General features: G+C 33.4%; 1 protein-coding gene across 1 annotated transcript; it reads left to right on the top strand.

Moving 5' to 3' along the window:
- Positions 1-12,762: 12,762 nt before the first annotated feature.
- On the top strand, positions 12,763-13,893 carry LOC149263654 (expansin-B16-like). Its single transcript, XM_089389586.1, has 5 exons — positions 12,763-12,907; positions 13,001-13,059; positions 13,142-13,338; positions 13,448-13,577; positions 13,654-13,893. The coding sequence occupies exons 1-5, from the start codon at positions 12,763-12,765 to the stop codon at positions 13,891-13,893; spliced, it is 771 nt and encodes a 256-aa protein (XP_089245712.1).
- The last annotated feature ends 8,258 nt before the right edge of the window (positions 13,894-22,151 follow it).

The following is a 22,151-nucleotide window of genomic DNA, read 5'->3' as shown; positions in this document are numbered from 1 at the left end:
ATTTGTTTATATTTTTGGGATCTGCAATCCACAACATATATTATATATTAGATTTATATAAAAATATATTGTATATTAAATTTAAATTCAGAAATAGATAAAATTTATTCTACTATTCATATTATATTGATTTGAATATTTGATATCCTTCCAGACATTTGTTAACTATCTCAGTTTGCCCATCGAATTGAGGATGATAAGATGAGCTATGAGCTAACTGAGTACCAAGACAAGAAAATAATTATGTCCAAAAGTTTCCAGTGAAAATGGGATCTCTGTCACTTACAATAATCTTTTGGGTTTCCATGTAGCTTTTGAATTGTTTCCATAAACACAGTAGAAATTGTACTGGCTTTAAATGGATGTGATAATGCACAAAAGTGTGCATACTTGGTAAGTCTATCAACTACCACCATGATGACACTCTTTCCCCTAGACTTGGGTAAGCCTGTGATAAAATCCATTGAAGCCTCCTCCCAACGTTGGCTCAGAATGGATAAAGGTTGTAATAGACCCAGTGTCTTGATTGTTTCAACTTTATTTTGTTGGCAAACCAAACATTCCACCACAAACTTTTGAATATATGATTTAAGGCCATCCCAAAAAAATTCCTTCTTAACCCTATGGGAAGTTTTTAAAAATCTTGAGTGCCCTCCTAAGGGAGAAGTGTGCAATTCCATAAGAATCTTTTGTTTTAGCTGGGAATTATTACAGAGGTATAAGCGATCTTTGTACCATAACGAATCATTTTTCCAGCTAAATGTATCAGATGTACTGGAATCTTGTTGTAACTTTCGAATAAGTGCCCACACTTCTTTGTCATTCTTCCATTCCTCCCTTGCTTCGTTTATCCAATCTGGTTGGATAATAGAAATGGCGCACAACAATGCTTCCACATCCTCATCCTTTCTTGAGAGTGCATCTGCCACCACATTTTGCTTCCCTTTTTTGTAGATGATTTCAAAGTCATAACCTAACATCTTTGTGACCCACTTTTGTTGCTCTTCAGAGGATAATCTTTGTTCTAAAAAGTATTTAAGGCTATCATGATCCATTTTTACCTTGAAGTGTCTTCCCATTAGGTAGGGTCACCATTTCTTAAGTGCATGGAGTATTGCCAACATTTCCTTCTCATAAATGGCTTTGCTTAAAAAATTTCCCTTGATTGGACGACTTTCAAAAGCAATGGGTCTTTCATCTTGCATTAGAACAACACCAATTCCATTTCCTTAAGCATCACATTCCACAATAAAGGTTTTTGTGAAGTCTGATGTAGCTAAGACCGGTGCTTGGCACATTGCCTCTTTAAGATGTTCAAAGGCTTTGTTGCTTCCGGAGTCCATGAAAATGCATCTTTCTTCAATAATGTTGTTAGATGTGCTGCTATTCTCCCATAATTCTTAACAAACTTGCGATAATACCCTATCAACCCGAGAAATCCTTGCAGATGCTTTATGGATGTGGGATTTTCCATTCCTTAATGGCTTTAATTTTGCTAGGGTTTAGCTTAACTCCTTCATGAGATACAATATGACCCAGATATTCCACCTCTTGGACTCCAAAGAAACATTTGGATCCTTTTGCATATAATTGTTTCTCCTCGAATAGTTGTAGCACCCTGTCAACATGTTCAACATGATCCTTCCAAGACTTGCTGTAGATTAGTATATCATCAAAAAATAATAACACAAATTTTCTAAGGAATGGTTTGAAAATTGAATTCATCAAACCTTGAAATGTTGAAGGTGCATTGGTAAGGCCAAAAGGCATGGCCAAAAATTCATAATGACCCTCATGAGTTCTAAATGCTGTTTTTGGAATGTTTTCAGTCTTCATTCTGATTTTATGATATCCTGAACGAATATCCAACTTGGTGAAGTAAATTGATCCATGCAATTCATCCAGTAATTCATCAATGACAGGAATGGGGAACTTATCTTTAATAGTGAGCTTGTTGAGCTCCCTATAATCCGGACACATGCGCCATGATCCATCCTTCTTGTGCACCAATACTACTGGAGCAGAGAAAGAACTTTGACTCGGTTGAATTATACCAGCCTCTAGCATTTCTGCAACCATACGTTCAATTTCACTCTTTTGGACATAGGGATATCTGTATGGCCTGATGTTTGGAGGAACACTTCCTGGAATCAGATGAATAGCATGATCATGATCATGCATAGGTGGGAGACCTTTGGGAGTCTCAAATAACTTGGAATGATTGTCGAGGACTTTTTGGAGATCTGGAGAAATAGATGATTCCGATTTGGAAACATCTAGTGAACATAATTGTGCAATTACACCTCTTTGTTCCCTTTTTAGAAGCTTTGTCATACCATTAGAGCTGTTTTCCTTTCCTGGTTTCCCTACAATACCCCTTAATTCAAATTCCTTTCCTTCCGTAGAAAATTTGATGAAAATTTCTTGAAAATTAAAAGCTATTGTACCCAAGGATTGTAGCCATTGGACTCCTAGTACAACATCAGCACCTCCCATTGGAATGGAAAGCATTGGGCTAGTCAATACATATTCTCCCATGGATAGCTTGATATTATGGCACTTTCCAGAGAAATTTATTGTTCCTCCATTTGCAATCATCACTTGACACTCTGGTGCTAGATATAGGAATCAATTCAATTCTTTTTCTACCTTACAATGAATAAAATTGTGGGTGCTTCCTGAATCAATCAACACTATATTACCTTTTTCTTCTTGATTTGTCCTTCTATCTTGATGGTTTGAGGAGTGGTAATTCCTGCCAATGCATTACAACATATGGTTGGATTTATTTTTCCTTCATCTAGGCTTTGTTCCTGGAGTATATCCTCTTCTTTTGACCTTTCTTGCTCCTTTTCTTTTTCCTCTTCACAATCTATGTAGAATAATTTCTTCTCGGCACACTAATGACCTTTAGTGTATTTGCTATCACAACTGTAACAAAGCCCTTTTGCTATTTTTTCTTCCAATTGTTGTGGTGTCAACCTTATAGGTTGTGGAAGACTAGGGGCAACAACACTTCCGTCTTTATAGTTGTGAGTGATATGCTTCCTGGTTTCCATAATTTTGCTTTCCATTTTTCTTGCTAACCTGAATGTCTTCTCTAATGAATCAGGTTCCCAAAGGCGAACATCATGTTGGATATTATCCTTTAAAGACCCTATGAACACATCAATCCTATGCTCCTCTGGAATATATTTTACCATTATGTTCAATTTTTCGAATTCCTCAATGTGCTCCATTATTAAACCCTTTTGTTTGAGACTTATCAATTGGCTAAAAAAAGTGTTTCTTTTTGTATCCTCATAATGTGCTATCAATTCTTCCGTAAAAATTGCCCAAGTGATAAATTGTTTACGAGAGAAAAGCCATTGATACCATACAAACTGATTTGGTTCCAAATATAAAGTTGCCATATGTACCTTTTGTGTGTTTTGCACATTATTGAGATCGAAAAATTGCTCCATTTGTAATATCCATGTTGCGGGATCCTTGCCATCAAACTTCCTCATATCGATTTGTGGAATATGGTGGGTTTTCAATCCCAAATTAGAGTCTAAGAAATCATGATTAACATTTATCTTGTTCGCATCATGAGTTTCCTTTACTACCTTTTCACCATTGGTAAGTATTTCTTGTAGAAAATTTGTCAAATCTGTCTTCAAATCTGCCATGCCTGTCTTCAAATTTTGTGTTCAGATCTATCTTCAAGTTGTCCATATTAGCTTCCATGCCATTCATTTTAGCTTCCACGCCATTCATCTTAGCTTCCACGCCATTTATCTTAGCTTTTGTTAGCTTTTGTGACAGTGACATTTGTTGCACTTGTTCTTGTAATTTTGATATATCATGTAGCATTTCTTCCTCTTCTTCATGAGTCACGCTTGAGATTTCAGGTTCCTTACTAGGTGTTTGCATTTTCTTTCCTCGGGGCATCAGTTACTGATAATAATGCTCTACTATGCCCTTTGAATTCCTTCAAAATAAATTTTCAAACCAAGCTTAAGCAAAAATTTAAGAAAATCTACACACTTTTTTTCACTTTGTAGGAGCTCGATATTGCCTTTGATGTATCTTTGTACTTTCCAATCATCTAGCACTAAATTATTGACTTGCAGTAGCCCTCTGTGTCCTCTTTCCAATGCCACAAGTCTGACCCAATTTTGATTCTCCAAAGAAGAGTTATGCGAAATCTCCCACAGTGACTTGATTATAGACTAGTTCAGTAGAGCAAACTTGTATGACGTGCCACGAGTCATTGTTTCGACCTTTGGATTTTAAAAATGCATACAAGAAACTGCAGTCTGTCCTCTTTTTGTACCTTCTTACGAAATTTCAATCCGATCCACAGAGAGAAATTTATGACTATTTTCCCCAGGTCACCTGTTTGGAATGTAATTCAGGAGTCTGCAAAAAGACCAACTTCCTTAGATCATATCTCCGCAAATATAGTGCGAAAAGCTCTAAAATTTGGACCCGAGGTTCAGCATGATTTCTTCTCAAATGGTTTTTTTTGCAAATTTTGAAACATCGCAGAAAAATTTCTAGAGAAAATGCCACGATGACCTATTTGGAGCAGCGAAACCCCAAAATCCAAAGCTCTTATACCAAATGTTATGAAACCAGCTCAAGAAGAGATAGAAAAGATAGATCAACGCCTTAGAATTCAGCCTCTTCGAGGGGGAAGCCTCCTTTAAATTACATAAATGATATTTTTTTGGATGTTTTAAATCAAAAAACCTCCTTTTTATATATAGGAGTCTAAGAAGTCACAATATAACCGAGCCGACCTAACAATAATAATATAAAGCCACAAAAATAACAATAGAGGGATTCTATGGGGCACAGTAATAACAATATGGGGGAAATAGGGGCACAACAATATTAATAAGGGGTATAACTACAATAGTAATGGGGTAATCACTAGTATTATACGGACCCAACATTCTTCCATTCATCCCTTGCTTCGTTTATCCAATCTGGTTGGATAATAGAAATAACACAAAACAATGCTTCCACATCCTCATCCTTGAAGAGTCTTCCCATTCGGTAAGGTCGCCATTTTTTAAGTGCATGTAGTATTGCCAATATTTCCTTCTCATAAATAGCTTGCTTGAGATGTAGAAGTAAAAATACCCAATCACCTACATCAAAACATTTTTCACTACGATGTTGATCTACCTATTGTTTCGTTTGATTTTTCACCGAAGTGGCATTATCCTTTAAAATTTGGAGAACTTGTTGTTGATGCTCGATGTGATCTTTCACTGCTTGAACCTTTTTCTTCTTGATATGTCCTTCTACCTCTAGAGTTTGAGGAGTGGTATTTTTTTCCAATCCTTTACAAGATATGGTCGGATTCATTTCTTGATGCTCGATGTGATCTTTCACTTCTTGAACATTTTTCTTCTTGATATGTCCTTCTATCTTGATAGTTTGAGGAGTGGTAATTTCGACCAATGAATTACAAGATATGGTTGGATTAATTTCTTGTTTCTCGATGTGATCTTTCACTTCTTGCACCTTTTTCTTCTTGATATGTCCTTCTATATTGAGAGTTTGAGGAGTGATAATTCTAGCCAATGCTTTACAATATATGGTTTGATTCATTTCTTCTTTCTCTAGGGTGGGGTCCTGGCGTATATCTTCTTCTTTTGATGTTTCTTGATCATTTTCTTCCTCCTCTTCATATTATATGTAAAATACTTTCTTCTTAGCACACTTATGACCTTTAGTGCATTTGTTGTCACAATTGTAACAAAGCCCTTTTTCTCTTTTTTCTTCCAATTGTTGTGGTGTGACCCTTGTACGTTGTGGAAGGCTAGGAGAAACAACACTTCCATCTTTATAGTTGTGAGGGGTATGCTTCCTGGTTTCCATAATTTTGCTTTCCACTATGTCAAAAAGCCCTTTTACTCTTTCCAATTATTGTGGTGTTGCTCTAAAGAAGGTGCTGCTCTTTGTATCCTCATAATGTGCTATCATTTCCTCCATGAAAATTGACCACATAACAAGTTGTTTATGAGAACAAAACCCTTCATACCATAAAAATTGATCTGGTTATAAATATGAAAATGCAATACATATCTTTTGTAATAGTGGTACACCATGTAGATCAAAATATTGCTCCATCTGAAGTATCCAATTTACAGGATCCTTTCCATCAAACTTCCTCCTCTTGCTTTTCTTGATTTTAGGAGCTCGATCTTGAAACGACTATAACTCTGTACTTTCAGATCTTTAAGTTCTGAAATTGTGACTTGTAGTATCCCTCTGTGTCCTCTTTCCAATGTAACTAGTCTGATCCAAATTGGATTCTCCAAGAAAGCGTTATGCACAATCTCCCAAGATGACCTGATTATAGACCTTTCCAGAAGAGCGAACTTGTATGAAGTGCCACGTGTCACTGTTTTGACCTCTGGCTTTGAAAGATATCTACAAGAAACTACAGTCTGTCCTCTTTCTACAACTTCTTATGAAATTTCAATTCGATGCTTACCAGGTCACCTATTTGGAATGTAATTCAAGAGTCTGCAAAAGACCAACTTCCTTAGATCATATCTTTGTAAATATAGCATGAAAATCTTTGAAATTCGGACCCGAGATTCCACGCAATGTCTTCTCAAATGGGTTTTTTTTAGATCTGAAATGTCATAGAAAAAAAGTTATAGCAAAAATACCACGATGACCTGTTTGGAGCAGCAAAACCCTAGAATCCAAAGCTCTAATACCAAATGTTATGAAACCGACTCACAAAAAGATAGAAAAGATAGATAAACACCTTAGAATTCAGCCTCTTCGAGGGGGCAACCTCCTTTACATTACACAAATGAATGATTCTTTGATGATACAAATGAAAAGACTTCCTTTCTATATATAGGAGTCTAAGGGGTCGTAACATAATCAGAGCCGACATAACAATAATAATGTAAGGGCACAATAATAACAATAGTGGGCTTCTATGGGGTACAATAGTAACAATATGCGCACTACATGGGTACATCAATATAATAAGTGGGTTGTACTAATAACAATAAGGGGTTACACTAGTAGTATAGGGGCCTAACAGTTAGAGATATTTATGGTTGGAAAACTAGAGCTAAAGGGTGTATATAAATGCATAGCCCAATATGGTTACAAAGATGCCCCAAACATGGAAGGATTTGAATTTATCAACTAGGTTGTTGAAAGCATAAAGGATTATCTCAAGCTTAGAGGAACTCATTCCTCCTCACATTGCAGAAGTTATGCAAGTAGATATACAGTGGCAGAAAGTAACTACTGTGTAGATGAGGAATTGCAATAGCTTGAATTGGCAAAGAATACTCCATAGATACCTTCATTGAGTTTAGTCCTTATTTTCCACCATAGGGATGAAAAATGTTGCCTTATTTCATATCATATTGTACTGATATTCAATATATAATGAAAATTGTAAGCATTTACCATGTTTTAAATATGCATTCATTTATAAATTTATGGTAGATTATCTATGCTTTTATTTAGCAGACATGTTTCTCATCAATCTAGGGTGGAGACTAATGAGCATGCATGACCTTTAAGTATATATAGAGCATACATATGAATCATGATTTGAAATCTTGGCATTGTAGTAGAAGATTACCAAAGTTCTGTTATTTTTAGGTTATCATTAGATAGGTAAAAGATGGACAAGATGTCACAATGTGTTTTTAAATTATGTTTTGGAAGAGGTAAAAGTTTTGAGAGTGTTTTCAATTTACTTCAATTTTGAAAGTGGATATGTGAGCTAGGATATATGGAGATAATTAGAGCTATTTCATCCTTCTCATTGTTTGGTGAATTTGAGATTCAAAGTTTGTCTACCAAGTGTTTTGTAGCAAATTGAGAACATTGGCTAGCTTGCTGCTTGAATCTGCATCAACTCTTCAAAATTCACCACTTATGGATTACCAGTGGAGAATAATATCATATATATGGTTAGATATTTTTTTTTCTTACCTATATTATTATTGGTCTTGATGGTGTTGTTTTGGTTGTGGTGAATTTTAAGAAGAATTGATCACGCTCCTTTGGAAGTGCCAGCCCTTGATGCTTAGTTGTGATGTAAAATATAGGAAGATAGAAACCTTTGCATTGTTGTATTGATAATATATTTTTTTTATTGACTTTTGGGACTTGAAAAAACTTGTTTCCTTTATTGGTGAGAATATTAGAAGGATAATCTATTACAAATAGTGCACGAGACCTCGTTTACACAAAATATTTTCCTTATACTACCCTTCACTCTGTTTTTTGCTATCTCTAAAGTCATTTATCTATCATCTGTACCATAGGGAGGTTGGTGTCCCTTCCTAATTGCAGCAATTTTTCTGATCATAATGTTCTCTTGGAACTATTGAAGGCAGAAAAAGTATAAATATTTAGGACGGAGAAAACTTAGCATAGAAGGTTTGAATGGATTGCTTGCGAGGGTGAATTCACGTGTACCAGGAATTTGTTTCTTCTGCAGTGACCTTATTTCTGGCTTACCACCGATTATTGATAATTATGTAAAGAATGTGGGGTCTCTGCTTGAAGTTCTTTTCATTGTCACCATAAGAAGCATTCGAGTCAAGATGGTGCTTTTGTCAGAGATATATATGGTTGGAAAACTAGAGCCAAAGGGTATATATAAATTTCACTTTATCAACTAGGTTGTTGAAAGCATAAAAGATTATCTCAAGCTTAGAGGAACTCATTCCTCCTCACATGACAAAAGTTATGCAAGAAGAAATACAGTGGCAGAAAGTAACTACTGTGTAGATGAGGAATTGCAATAGCTTGAATTGGCAAAGAATACCGGGGTTGTCAACCTTGAAAAAAGCACTGGCAAGCAATTCATGTGCCTTGCATGAGATACTAGATTGAATTTTTTCAGAACACAAAATGGTGGAAAGGATATCAACTCGAAGACAAAGGAATTGCTTGAGAAGAGTGCAATGACTTAGAATTTTTTTTTGATTGTTGTTATGATGGGCACTTGTATGGTGACTGGTTGGAGTGCTGACTATTGAAATATCAAGTCTTCCCATAAATGAATCTCAAAGCGTTCTTTCATGTCAAACTAGTATCAACTTGGCACCTCAACTCAATGATCCATCACACATGTTGATTTTGTTCCAAATTATGATGCCTGTTTTAATCCTGCAGTGTTGTTAGCTATGTAAGGAATTCAATCAAGGAACAGTAACATGAGCCAAGGTAAGATGATACAAAAATGCAAAGTAGACACTATTAGCTTGGCTTCCATAAGTATATTGGGATGTAATCAAGTTTTTCAGTATGTGTTAGTTTATTTGAAGGAGGGATGCAGCTCCCTACTATAAACATGATATCATCTATGTGTATAATGTGAATTATGGCATCCCACTTCCTGACATAATTTATGTTTTCATATGTTAACTCATGCAGGCATTGTTGTACTCGTGTCATTTTTTTTTATCATGTTACTACTGTTCTTTTTTCAAAAACTCGATACAAGTTAAGTTAGCTTCATGTTATCACCCATAATGATTGCCTGGTTCGTGACCAACATCATGATAGGGAAGTATAATATTGTGAAATATTATCCTGGAGCATTAAAGGCATTCAACCCATATTATATACACTATTACTTTCATGAATATCACTAATAAGGATGGGTGATGCTTGGAGGTGTAGTCTTATGTATAACAGGTATTGATAGATGATATGTGTCTCATTTTATCAAATAGTATTCTTGGAATTGTTTTCTAACTCAATTGATAAATCCATACCAATGATTTTCTCAAACACAATTCATAACTTCATCCCAATTATTTATGCTAAAGTTGTACATATAAAAACACTAACATCAGTTCTTTGTTTTGACTAGATCCAGGTGCCGAGGCCATGTTTGCAGACTTGGGCCATTTCAATAGGAAATCAATCTAGGTCCAAGCTATATGTCAAGGACAGAATTATTAGTATTTCATCATACGTGTATGCTTCATCCTCCTTAAGTTTTAGTAACATAATGAGAAATTTGGGTGTTTTGTTGCAGCTTGCTTTCTGTGTGTTGGTTTACCCATCTCTACTTATCACATATACGAGACAAGTGTCTTATTTGATAAAAACCTAGGGGACAAAGGCTCTACATTTTACAAAGAAATACCACAGCCTATGTATTGGTCAATGATCATTGTTGCCACTTTAGAAACCATTGTAGCTAGTAAAGCATTGATTACAACAAAATTCTCAATCATAAAATAGTCCATAGGTCTTAGCTTCTTCCCTCGAGTGAAGTTTCTGCATTAAGGAATTTGTGCATCCCTATATTTATTAAAATTTCACCGAGAGTTTGATTTCAGCGAGGAGTTTGATGGCATTCAATTGTATTTTTGGAAACCCCTAGTTGACAGAACCATGTAGTAGGAAAAGGACATCTAATTTTTACTCTCACGATGGTAAATCAAATTTTACAACAAATAAAATCATATTTATAGTCAGTGGAATATTTTGTGATAGCTAGAAACCTTGTGTGCCCTCTTTAAAAGTGACAATTCATTCTTAAATATGTAACATATGGAAAAACGAAATCTCCAAATACAAAAAAAAAACTTAAAATAATGTACAAAAACATGTTCACATAAACAACAACTGCTACATGAATAATGGATAACCTCTATATGACATTAACTATAACTCATTATCATCCACCCTTGCTTTCAAGAATGTCCATTCACATGTTGCTATTCTTCCATGCACTACTATTACTTATCCAAATTCAAAACACACATAACTAATAGTTTCAAGTGTAACCCAATATCATCCACCCTTGCTTTCAACAATGTCCATTCACATGTCACTATTCTTCTACACACTATTATTTACAAAATATCTATATTCAGCATACACATAACTAACAATTTCAATTGCAACTCATTATTAGCCACCCTTGCTTTCAACAATGCCCATTCACATGTCCCTATTCTTCCACACTCTATGCCTTACGTCGTTTCCTTTGCAACATCAGGTGCAAATGCTAGTATCCATTATAAGCATTATTATATTAGAGCTTACATATATTATTGATTGCACATAGTGACAATTCTCGATCATATGGATGGAGGGGGACAGAGGCAAAAGGAGATGCAGACAAGAGAGAGAGAGAGAGAGAGAGAGAGAGAGAGAAGAACAAAGACATAGATAGATATAGGTGTAGAGAGAGGGGGAGTGAAAAGGGAGAGACAAATAAATACTAAGGGAGAGAGGAGAGAAGGAGAGAAGATATAGAGAAGGAGAAGAGAGAGCAAGGGAGACAAGGGGAATATAGAGAGAGGGAGACAAATATTGAGGGGGGAGAGAGGAGGAGAGAGGGAGGGAGATAGTGACAAAGTTAGAGAGAGAAAGAGAGAGGATGAGGGGGGTGGGAGAGAAAAGGAGGGAGAGTACTTGAGTGAGAGATTTAGTTGGAGGAGGGGAGAGAGGGAGGGAAGAACAAAGACACAACGAGAGAAAAGTGGAGAGAGAGAGAGAGATGAGGATGATGTAGGGAGAGAGATAGATATGGGTAGAGAGTGTGTAATTTTTTGGGATGAGATAGAGAGACAAAGAAGAAGAGACATAGGAAAATAGAGATATAGATGTAGGATGGGAGAGAAAGAGAAGCGAGAGATAGAAAGGAGGGTAGGAGAGACATATATATATATATATATATATATATATGGAGATATAAAAGTATATACATACAAATATTTTAAATATATAGTGTAAAAATACCATGCAGCATCAACCCACCAATTATTAACGTAATTTCACATCAAATGAATAAGTAAAAGCATAAGAACGAGTTGGCTTAACTTAAGCTTGCTCAGATTTCATCTCTTAAATTTAGATCTGTAAATCAAATATTTTGATGGTTGCCCAAATATAAAACAAACAAACAAAATCTAAATCAATTATTAAGATAACGATATTAAGAACGTTTCGATTTTTAGACTTTTCGAAACGATCAGAATTTCGATGATGATACAGTAATATATTCCATCACTTTAAATATTAAATGTTTATTTGAAAATTTAGTTTTGCTAACTGAAGTTTCGTATAATCTGGTGACACCAAGAAAATAGAATCGAGAGAGGATACGTCGTCCAGTTCCATCAAACTTCAGTGTGCAAACTTAATTGGATTCGGTTGGCATAAGAATATTTGGAATTGGTTACATGGTAAACATGAAGTATCATGTGTTAAGCTAATGGTTATAGGGTAAATATGGTAAATATTAAGCATCATGGTGTTAGGCAAATGATTCGTTTTCGCATTCATTTTATTGATTGGATAAGAATAAATAAGATAAAATCACTTAACCAATCCTTAGCTTAGTGCACCAAATATTTACTTAGCATTATTACATTGATTTTTTTAATTGTTTATCCTTTTATCCTAGATAACTAAACGTGCTAGTTGAGGCATTGGGTAAATTGATAGAGCCATCCTATCGCTAGAGCGGACTACCGTTAGAGCTGTTATGATAATTGCATGCTATTAATTGCACTTTGTTCCTGGTTTTCGGGAAACAAATGTATTTGTTTGATTTGTTTTCTTATTATAAAAGAGGCACTGCGCAGGAGAGAATTGCCATACATTTGGACTTGGGGACTTCTTTCCATCCATTTTCAGTTGGGGGCTTGGCTTGGCTTGAGATGCTCCAGTGGCAAAATTCTCACATTCTTTGATTCTGGTTCACTGTAGTTTCTCGAAGCTCAGTCTATGTTGTCTACTTCTATGGCATCCAAAATGAGACTTTCCTTTGCTTCTCTAATTCATGTACTTCTCACCTCTCTATTCTTGCGCTCCGAAGCAGCCACTGATGGCTGGAAGACGGCCACTGCTACTTGGTATGGAGATGTATATGGTGCTGGGAGTGAAGGTAATTGTAATGAGTCCTTTTAATCATATTAGTTTTCTGTAATCCGGAATAGGTTTCAAAGCATTGTGAAACAACCCCCTTTCAATTCTATAGTATCCGCAGGAAGTCCAGTGATATTCCAACGCGGAAAAGGCTGTGGAGCTTGTTATAAAGTATGGATTGAACTGTTGCTGCAATTTTTAGTAGTAACGTTAATTACTTTCTTGAGGATTCTCAAGAGTCGTGTGTAAACAGGTAAAGTGCACGGAGAAAGATGTTTGTACTGGAAAACCCTCTACTGTGGTTATTACTGATGAATGTCCAGAGGGTGGAGTCTGCGGAGGTGGCAAAACACACTTTGATCTCAGCGGTGCCGCTATTAACAGCATTGCAATTCCCGGGAGAGATGCAGATCTCCGTAAAATTGGAGTCATACCTATATTATTCCAAAGGTGAAATTATGTATTTATTTTTATAATATATTTTCATGTAAATGGTAGATTTCAGAAATCTACGATAAACATAATTCACAGACTGAAACACTTCCTCTTTGTTGTACAGGACACCTTGCCAATATTCGGGAGTGAATATTAACTTCCACGTTGATGCAGGAGCCAATAATTATTATTTCTCTGTATTTATTCAATATATAGGAGGAGATGGTAGTCTTGGGAAAGTTGAGCTCCGACAGGTATCGTATCCTTCATATTATATTTATTTGAATATCTGATTATATGAGGGATTCATTTCATTTTTATTTTGTGCAGGCCAATTCTAATTCATGGCAAAACATGAGGCAAGTATGGGGTGTAGATTGGGCTCTGAATAGTGCTGACCCTCTCCAAGCTCCTTTTTCTCTTCGTTTGACAACACTTTCCGGCAAGAAAAGGGTGACTGCAAATAACGTTATTCCTAAGAATTGGCAACCAAATGGTGATTACAAATCAAAAACTCAAATGGTTTCAGTTGATCTAACGTCCGACTTGTCCCATTCGTTGGAGTTCTGATCAAATATTGTAATATCTATGGACTTGTCCCATTCGTTGGAGTTCTGATCAAATATTGTAATATCTATGGAATACTTACTTTATTGAATATAAGAGAATACTTTTATTTTAAAATTGGTACTTTCAAATTGGTAGAGTTCATTAAATTCCTAGATTATTGGAGTTATGGTCATGGTCGTTATAAAGATGCGATTTGATGATGGAGTGAGATTTTAACGATAGATTTGCCTATTAATTATAATATATTTAGTTTGGAAACATAATTAATAAGATTCAAAATACTTGTTTTATAATGTATTTTATATTAATAAAACTTAATAAATTATATAAGTAATTAAATAGAATAATTATATAAATTAAATGACAAATAAATGATAATCAATGCATGATAAACATAAAAACGCCTATTCCAAAAATTATCCAAAAATATCTATATTAAAAAATACATCATAAAATTTTATTTTAAATTAAATTATTATTATTAATTATAAAAAGAATTAATATTAAACAATATTATTAACCATGGAGATTCATTCCAATTTTACAATGGATTTTCTTAACATATAAATAGATTTTGCTATAATATCATCTGTCAATACTACAACTTATCAATACCACATGCCCAACATGAAAAGTTTTGATATAACATTTTCTTTGATTAATTAATTTGAGAAATATTAAATAAAAAACATAACTATTTCATAGATAAATTTTAACCCTTGATCTATGAATACTACTATAAATATTCGGACATTTTCCATAGAGGTAAAATCTCAACCACCCACCCAATATTTACTAATAATTAAATTATAATTCTAGAAACCTATTCTGAAATAGACAAGTCTATAGGCTTAATTACTATCAAGCAAGATATTAATAATAGATTTGAATTATTAGTCATTATTAATAATAATGTTTATTTTAGTTAGCAAATCCATATAAATTAGATGACTCGTAAATGTTCATAGGCATCAATCCATAATAAGCATCAAAACACTTATTTTATAATATATGCAAAGTTGCTAAAATGTAAAAAGTCATGAAAACTAATTAAATTATAACTTTACGTTAAACTTTTATCATTCTTAATCATAAAATGAATCAATAAATAAGTTAAACATATATACATTTAAAAAGAACATGAAACAAGATCCTTAACTATAAAGATTCACTCTCACTTTACTATGGGGATTCTTAATATGTAAATATACTTTGTTACAATACTACTACGAGCCAATACAATGGCTTATCAATATCACATGTCCAAAAGGCCATGACACTTTTTTTAATTAATCAAATCCATTGAAAAGGATAAAAATGACATAATTGCTTTGAAGATAAATCTCAACATTTCATTTGTGTATAGTATTATGGATATTCTAAAATATTCCATAAAGGTTAAATCCCTACCATCTATCTAATAATTATTGATAGCTAAATTAAAATTCTTAAGATCCATATTCCACACAAAGTCAATATTTAATTTTCAATATTATTAAAAAAAACTATTTTGTAACATTTAATTGGACCACAACTTGAAGATCTTGTCGCAGTAATTCAACAATACAATGCCATCTAGATAATTGTACCACATATTTTGTTTTTCTATGATTTATCGATACAATTGGGATATTTGTGCCATACATTTACCAGAAGTTACTGCCCACCATTATTTATTTGTTTTAATTACTTCAATAAAAAGGAGCAAGTAAAAATGTAAATGTGCATACTTACAAGTGCTTCCTACACACCAAAATTTATGAAGCACCTGTACATAACTAGAGAATTAATTTCTCCACTTTAGACATCAATTTATTAGTCCCTTGCCAAGAAATAAGTATAACAATTAATTTTTTTGTTCATCACTATTAATTTAATATCGACCAACCCAAGTTGTAATGTTTAACATTGAAAAATAAATATTTATTTTTAAATATTATTAATTTTTTTTTTTGTCAAACATATGATTCCACCATTAACTGTGAAAGTCTTATTGCAACATTTACACAATATAACATCACATGGATAACTATATCACATGTTTTAAATAATATTTTTTCGAATACAATTGCAATATTCATGCCAATATTTTTAAATATTTACATAGCCATGTTTTATTCTTAAACTTTGCATATTGCTCCTATTTTATGGGATGTTTCCCACAATCATCATCTAAAAGATTCCTTGAAGGTTAAATCCCTTCCATCTATCTAATGATTTTTGTTAACTAAATTAAAATTCTTAAAGCCATATTCCAAAATAGACACAAAGTCGATATTTAATTTTCGATATTATTATAAAATGCATTTTTCAAATATTTAATTACACCATAACTTGAAGATCTTGTTGCAACCATTCCACAATACAATACCATGTGGATAATTGTACCACATATTTTATTTTTCTATGATTTATAGATACAATTTCAATATTCATACCATACAATTACTAGAAGTTGGTGCCCACCATTATTTACGTGTTTTAAGCACTTCAATAAGGAGGAGTAAAAATGTACATGTGCATACTTACAAGTGGTTCCTACCCACCAAAATTTATGAAGTACTTGTACATAAGTAGAGAATTAATTTCTCTAATTTAGACATTAATTTGTTTGTTCATCACTATTAATTTAATATCGACCGACCCAAATTGTAATGTTTAACTTGGAAAAATAAATATTTATTTATTTTTCAATATTATTAAAAAAAGTATGACAATTAATTTGTTTGTTCATCCCTATTAGTTTAATATCGACCAACCCAAGTTGTAATATTTAACTTGGAAAAATAAATATTTATTTTTTAATATTATTAAAAAAATTATCTGTCAAAAATTTGATTCCACTCTAACTTTGAAAATCTTATTAAAACATTTACACAATATAACATCACATAGATAACTATATTACATATTTTCTAATAATTTTTTAATACAATTATAATATTCATGCCAATGTTTTTAAATATTTATATAGCTATTTTTTTATTTTTAAACTTTACACCTTGCTCTTAAATTCCAAAATCATTATTAAAACTCTTAATCTCCGTTTGTTTTGTAATCATGTCTCTAAATATTTTTAGAATTTTAGTTTTCAAGTTTATATAATAAAATTGATAGAAAATGCAATTTAATAATATCCCATTCTTCTCCAGTCATGTCTACAAACATTTAAATATTTACATAAGTATTTAAATATGTAAAACAAAGTTTATAGTAAAGGGACATAGTTCCAATTTGAATTTCAACATCTGATGGTAGTTCTGCTTTACAAATGTGATCTATTCATGCATATTACAAGATTATCTAATTTTCTAGTAAACTTGTGCATACCAATTCATCTTAAAATGTAATTAGTAAGTGATACCCTATTACTAACTCCCCACACTTTGTTGTGCCTCTTCATAGATGTCATAATTAATACACACCCATTTCATACTTTGATAATTTGAATTTTTCCGAAATATCCAGTTTGCCTAAATCTACCGAATTTAAATCAATTACAACTTTTACACAAATTCGATGAATCCACACATCTTAAAATGTAATTAGTAAGTGATACCCTATTACTAACTCCCCACACTTTGTTGTGCCTCTTCATAGATGTCATAATTAATACACACCCATTTCATACTTTGATAATTTGAATTTTTCCGAAATATCCAGTTTGCCTAAATCTACCGAATTTAAATCAATTACAACTTTTACACAAATTCGATGAATCCACACATGGATTCTAAGATACTTTGAACAAAATAGTATTTTATGCAAATTTTTTAAATCCTTTTTAAATCCATAATTTTTAATGGACTAAACTATCTTGTTTATTTTATGTTATTAAATTTAATTGAATATACAAGTATTTTTAAATAATTAATTAATGATTTGATATATAATTAAAATATTCTCTTAACTAATTTATTAATATGATTAAAATAAAATGTAAAATTTGGTTAAATCTAATTAAGTATAAAATAGTTTTTTAATAATTAATTAAGAGGTATATATGACTTTTGATTAAATTTAATTGAATATACAAGTATTTTTAAATAATTAATTAATGATTTGATATATAATCAAATTATTGCCTTAATGATTTGATATATAATTAAATTATTGCCTTAACTACTTTATTAATAGGATTAAAACAAAAGTGTAAAATTTGGTTAAGTCTAGTGTATTTTTTTTTTAATAATTAATTAAAGGGTATATATGATTTTTTTCCCTCAATATATTTAAGATTAATTAATAATTTTTTATATTGTTAAAATATTCTCATATATATATATATATATATATATATAACACTATTACACGTGACAAAACCTATGCCAATGATAACAAGAGAACCAAATATTAAAACACATGCCAATGATTAAAACACATGCATGTACTATGCATGCCAAACCTAGCAAGGGAAGCATACATGCAACTTGATACCTGCAAGGTAATCCCACTATAGCTACTTGATCCAACTCTTCCTTGCCTGATCCTTTCTTTCCTTTGCTTTATTTTCCTTCCTTTTCCTTTATTTCTCCAATGCTAGAGTGATCCAAGAATGCTCTAAGTGTGCAAGAGTATGAGGGACAGAATAAAGAGATATATCTAGGCTAAAATTGACAAAAGTTTGTGAATTTATCCTCATAAGCCTTTTATTATTGAGGCATATATTTTCTTCATTTTCCTCTAATTTTCCTTTAATTTTACTCTCATACAATTTTGTGACCTTTCACCTTTGTTTTCTCATTATTTCCTTTATTTTCATAAATAAAATGCCAATTAATGCCTCTTCGTCTTTCAAATTCTTTTGTCAATTTCTTTATCCATAATAAATCAAATGAACACTCATTAGGATGTTTTTCCCAATATTCATCTTGGAATATGTGTCCCACATTCTTGGTCTTATTTTTTCCTTTATTAACTTTATTACATGAAATTTTAAGCTGGGGCCATTACAGACCCCACCCCCTTAGCGGAAAACTATCCTCGATGTTCTATGACACCTATAGCTAGCAAATACTACTGAAACCAAAACATACTGTCCTTGGAGCTTTATAACTTAGCTCAATGTGGTATTTATAGTGACATCCCACTGAATGCAAAACCAACATGACAAACATAAAAACATGAAAACCATATCGCTTATTGGATCTTTAAAACATAACTCGTTGTGCTATTTACAACAACAACAACGATACATAAGTATGTACATATACAAAAACACCTTTGCCTCAATTGGAAAACAATGAAGGGTACAAATCCCATATCTGGTCAACCATCTCCCATGTATCTTCATTGGGCTCAAAGTGCTTCCACTACACTTTTACTTGCTCGATTTCTCAATTCTGGAGCATGATCTACTTTTACTATAAAATGCACCTAGGTTCTCACTAGAATTCTTCCTCTGGCTCCACCTACTACAAACCAGTCAATCACATGATCAACATCTTTCACATATTTCTTAAGCAAAGAAACATGGAAAACATCGTGGACTTTCACTGTTAGAGGCAGTGCAAGTTTGTAGGCCACTGGTCCAATCCTCTCAAGGATCTCAAAAGGCCTACAATACCAAGGTGCCAACTTCGCACATGATCCAATAATCAAGGATCTCTTTTTGCGCTTGATGCACAAGTACACATGCTCTCGAACCTAAAACGCCTTGAACACATTGTTCTAATTTGCACAACTCTTTTTTCTATCCTATGTTTCCTTTAGATTATTCTTTATAACCTACATTTCTCGTTCCATCTTTGACAACATGTACGGTCCAATCAATACCCTATTCAATGGATCACTCCAGTTGATGGAAGTATTACAACTCCACCCATAAAGTTCCTCAAATGAACTAATCCTCAATGTCTCCTAATGCCCATTATTTGAAGTAAACTCCACCTATGGAAGATACTCCTCTGATCTACTCTATTGATGCATAACATACATCGTAAAAATGTCCTCCAAAATCTTGTTGACCCTCTCTCTCTATGGATGATAAGTTGTACAGAAGGCCAAATTTGTACCCAAACCTGCAAATAACTCCTTCCAAGACTTGGAAGTGAACTTGGAATCTCTTTCTATCACAATCCTATTAGGAATGTCATGCGATTTCACTATCTCCCTGATGAAGACCTGAGCTACCTAACTAGTTGAATAAGTAGACTTAACTACTATGAATTATGAGCTACCTTAGTTAAGTTATCAACCACAACCATGATGGAGTCATGTAGTCTAGTTGTTCTTGGAAAACATGTAATGAAATCCATAGAAATGACCTCCCATCTCCATTGCAAAATCAGAATCAGCTGCAATAACCACCTGGATGATTGCACTTTGCTTTTACATGTTTAAAATCAAAGCGTCTCGCAACAAACACAACTACCTATTTCTTCATATTCAGCGAATAATAGACTTCTTAACTGATGTTAGTGTCTTCTGATATCTCGGATGACCTGAATACAACTTAACATAAAATTCCCTCAAGATAAGATTCTTGAGCTCATTATTTTCCGGCACATAGATTTTGTCCCTAAATTTGACCAAAGCATATGTAGCTAGATGACAATCCACATCCTACTTGCATGTACCCTACTGTTGTAACCTATTCCTAAACTCACTATACATGTCATCTTGTTGTCCTACCTGTAAGGTCTGTTATTGTAAATGTGTCCCATATGAAATCATAACTGCTATATGATTTACTTGTAGTCTTCTGCTAAGAGAATCTGCAACCTTGTTCTCCTTACCCTTAATGTACTTGATGTTGAAGTCAAACTCACTAAGCCTAGCAACCACCTAGCTTATCTGACATTCATATTAGGTTGGTAGAAAAAGTATCTCAACCCACTGTGATCACTAATCAATACAAACCTCCTACCAAGAAGATAATTCCTCCACATATTCAATGCATGAATGATAAATACCAACTAAAGATCACACTTCAAATAATTCTTCTCATGGTCATTCAATTTCCTTGACTTGTAGCATACCACCTATCCCTCTTGCACTAGGATTCAACCAAGCCCTCTTTTAGAAGAATTTGTACACACCACGAACTCTTAATGTGGATATGTAATCTTAGAACTGGAGCATTTGTAAGAAATTGCTCCAAATTCTCAAAACTAGCTGCACGTTCCTCTATGCATTCAAATTTGTTTCCCTTTCTCTGCAAAGAAGTGATAGGATAGGAAATCCATGAGAAGTTCCTGATGAACCTGTAATAACTTGCTAAACCCTCATCCACATTTCTAGGAGCTTCCCATTCCAAGATAGCTCTTATCTTTTTCAGATCCACTACTATGCCTTCCTTGGAAACAACATGTCCCAAGTAATGTACCTATGTCTGAAAGAAACTGCATTTACTAAGCTTGGCATACAACTGATGATGTCTTAGCAATATCAATACTGATGCTAAGTGTTTGACATTATCTTCATCATTCTTAGAATATATCAATATATCATCAATGAATACAATCACAAGCTTGTCCAAATAAGGACAGAACACACTATTCATCAAACACATGAAAGTAGCTGGAGAATTAGTTAGAACAAAATGAACTAAGACAAACTCATAATGTCCATACTTGGTCTAGAAAGAAGTCTTCTAGATGTCCTCCTCTTTGATGCATACCTGATAATAAAATTATCTTAAATAAATATTTGAGAACCCCTTTTCCTTACTATCATAGTACCACTATGACATGTTCTTCTTTTTGAAGAGTCTCTTGAATTCATGCCAACTCACCTACTCTATCCTAATGTATCTGACACACTTCACACCTTCCCACCAAATGTATGCTTTCTCTTTGAGGTTCAAAATAACTATCTTGGACTTCATGTTATCTATATAGTCATGAAGCTCAAATAATTTCTTCATTCCAAGAAACCATGCCTATGCATCTTTTTTTTTCTTCAACTCTCCATCAGATGTAGGTGGATTGGCTGTCTTGAACTCATTCAAAAAATATCCCCTCTCACTCCTCCTCGAAGGATGATAGCAATGGTGAGTATGGTACCTATTTGAGCTAGAACTAGAGTAGAACCCATATCCACTTCCTCTCTATTGACAACGATGGACTTGCCAACATTAAAAGGGGTATCCTTGATATGAGGTCCTAATTAGGCCTCACACCATTTGGGATAGGAGCCCCATCTAGAATTTGATTCAACTAATGTCTACTTAAATATCTACCTTGGCTTTAGCTATCAACACGAGAGATAATCACATATCTACCTTCGAAAAGTAAGCTAGTGTGCCTGGTGAATGT

This window comes from Pinus tabuliformis, chromosome 6, assembly GCF_031772625.1.
Source record: "Pinus tabuliformis cultivar Carrire ecotype Pingquan chromosome 6, CPIR1, whole genome shotgun sequence".
In the NCBI taxonomy this organism is placed as follows: Eukaryota; Viridiplantae; Streptophyta; class Pinopsida; order Pinales; family Pinaceae; genus Pinus; species Pinus tabuliformis.
This window is presented reverse-complemented; position numbering and strand designations above follow the sequence as displayed.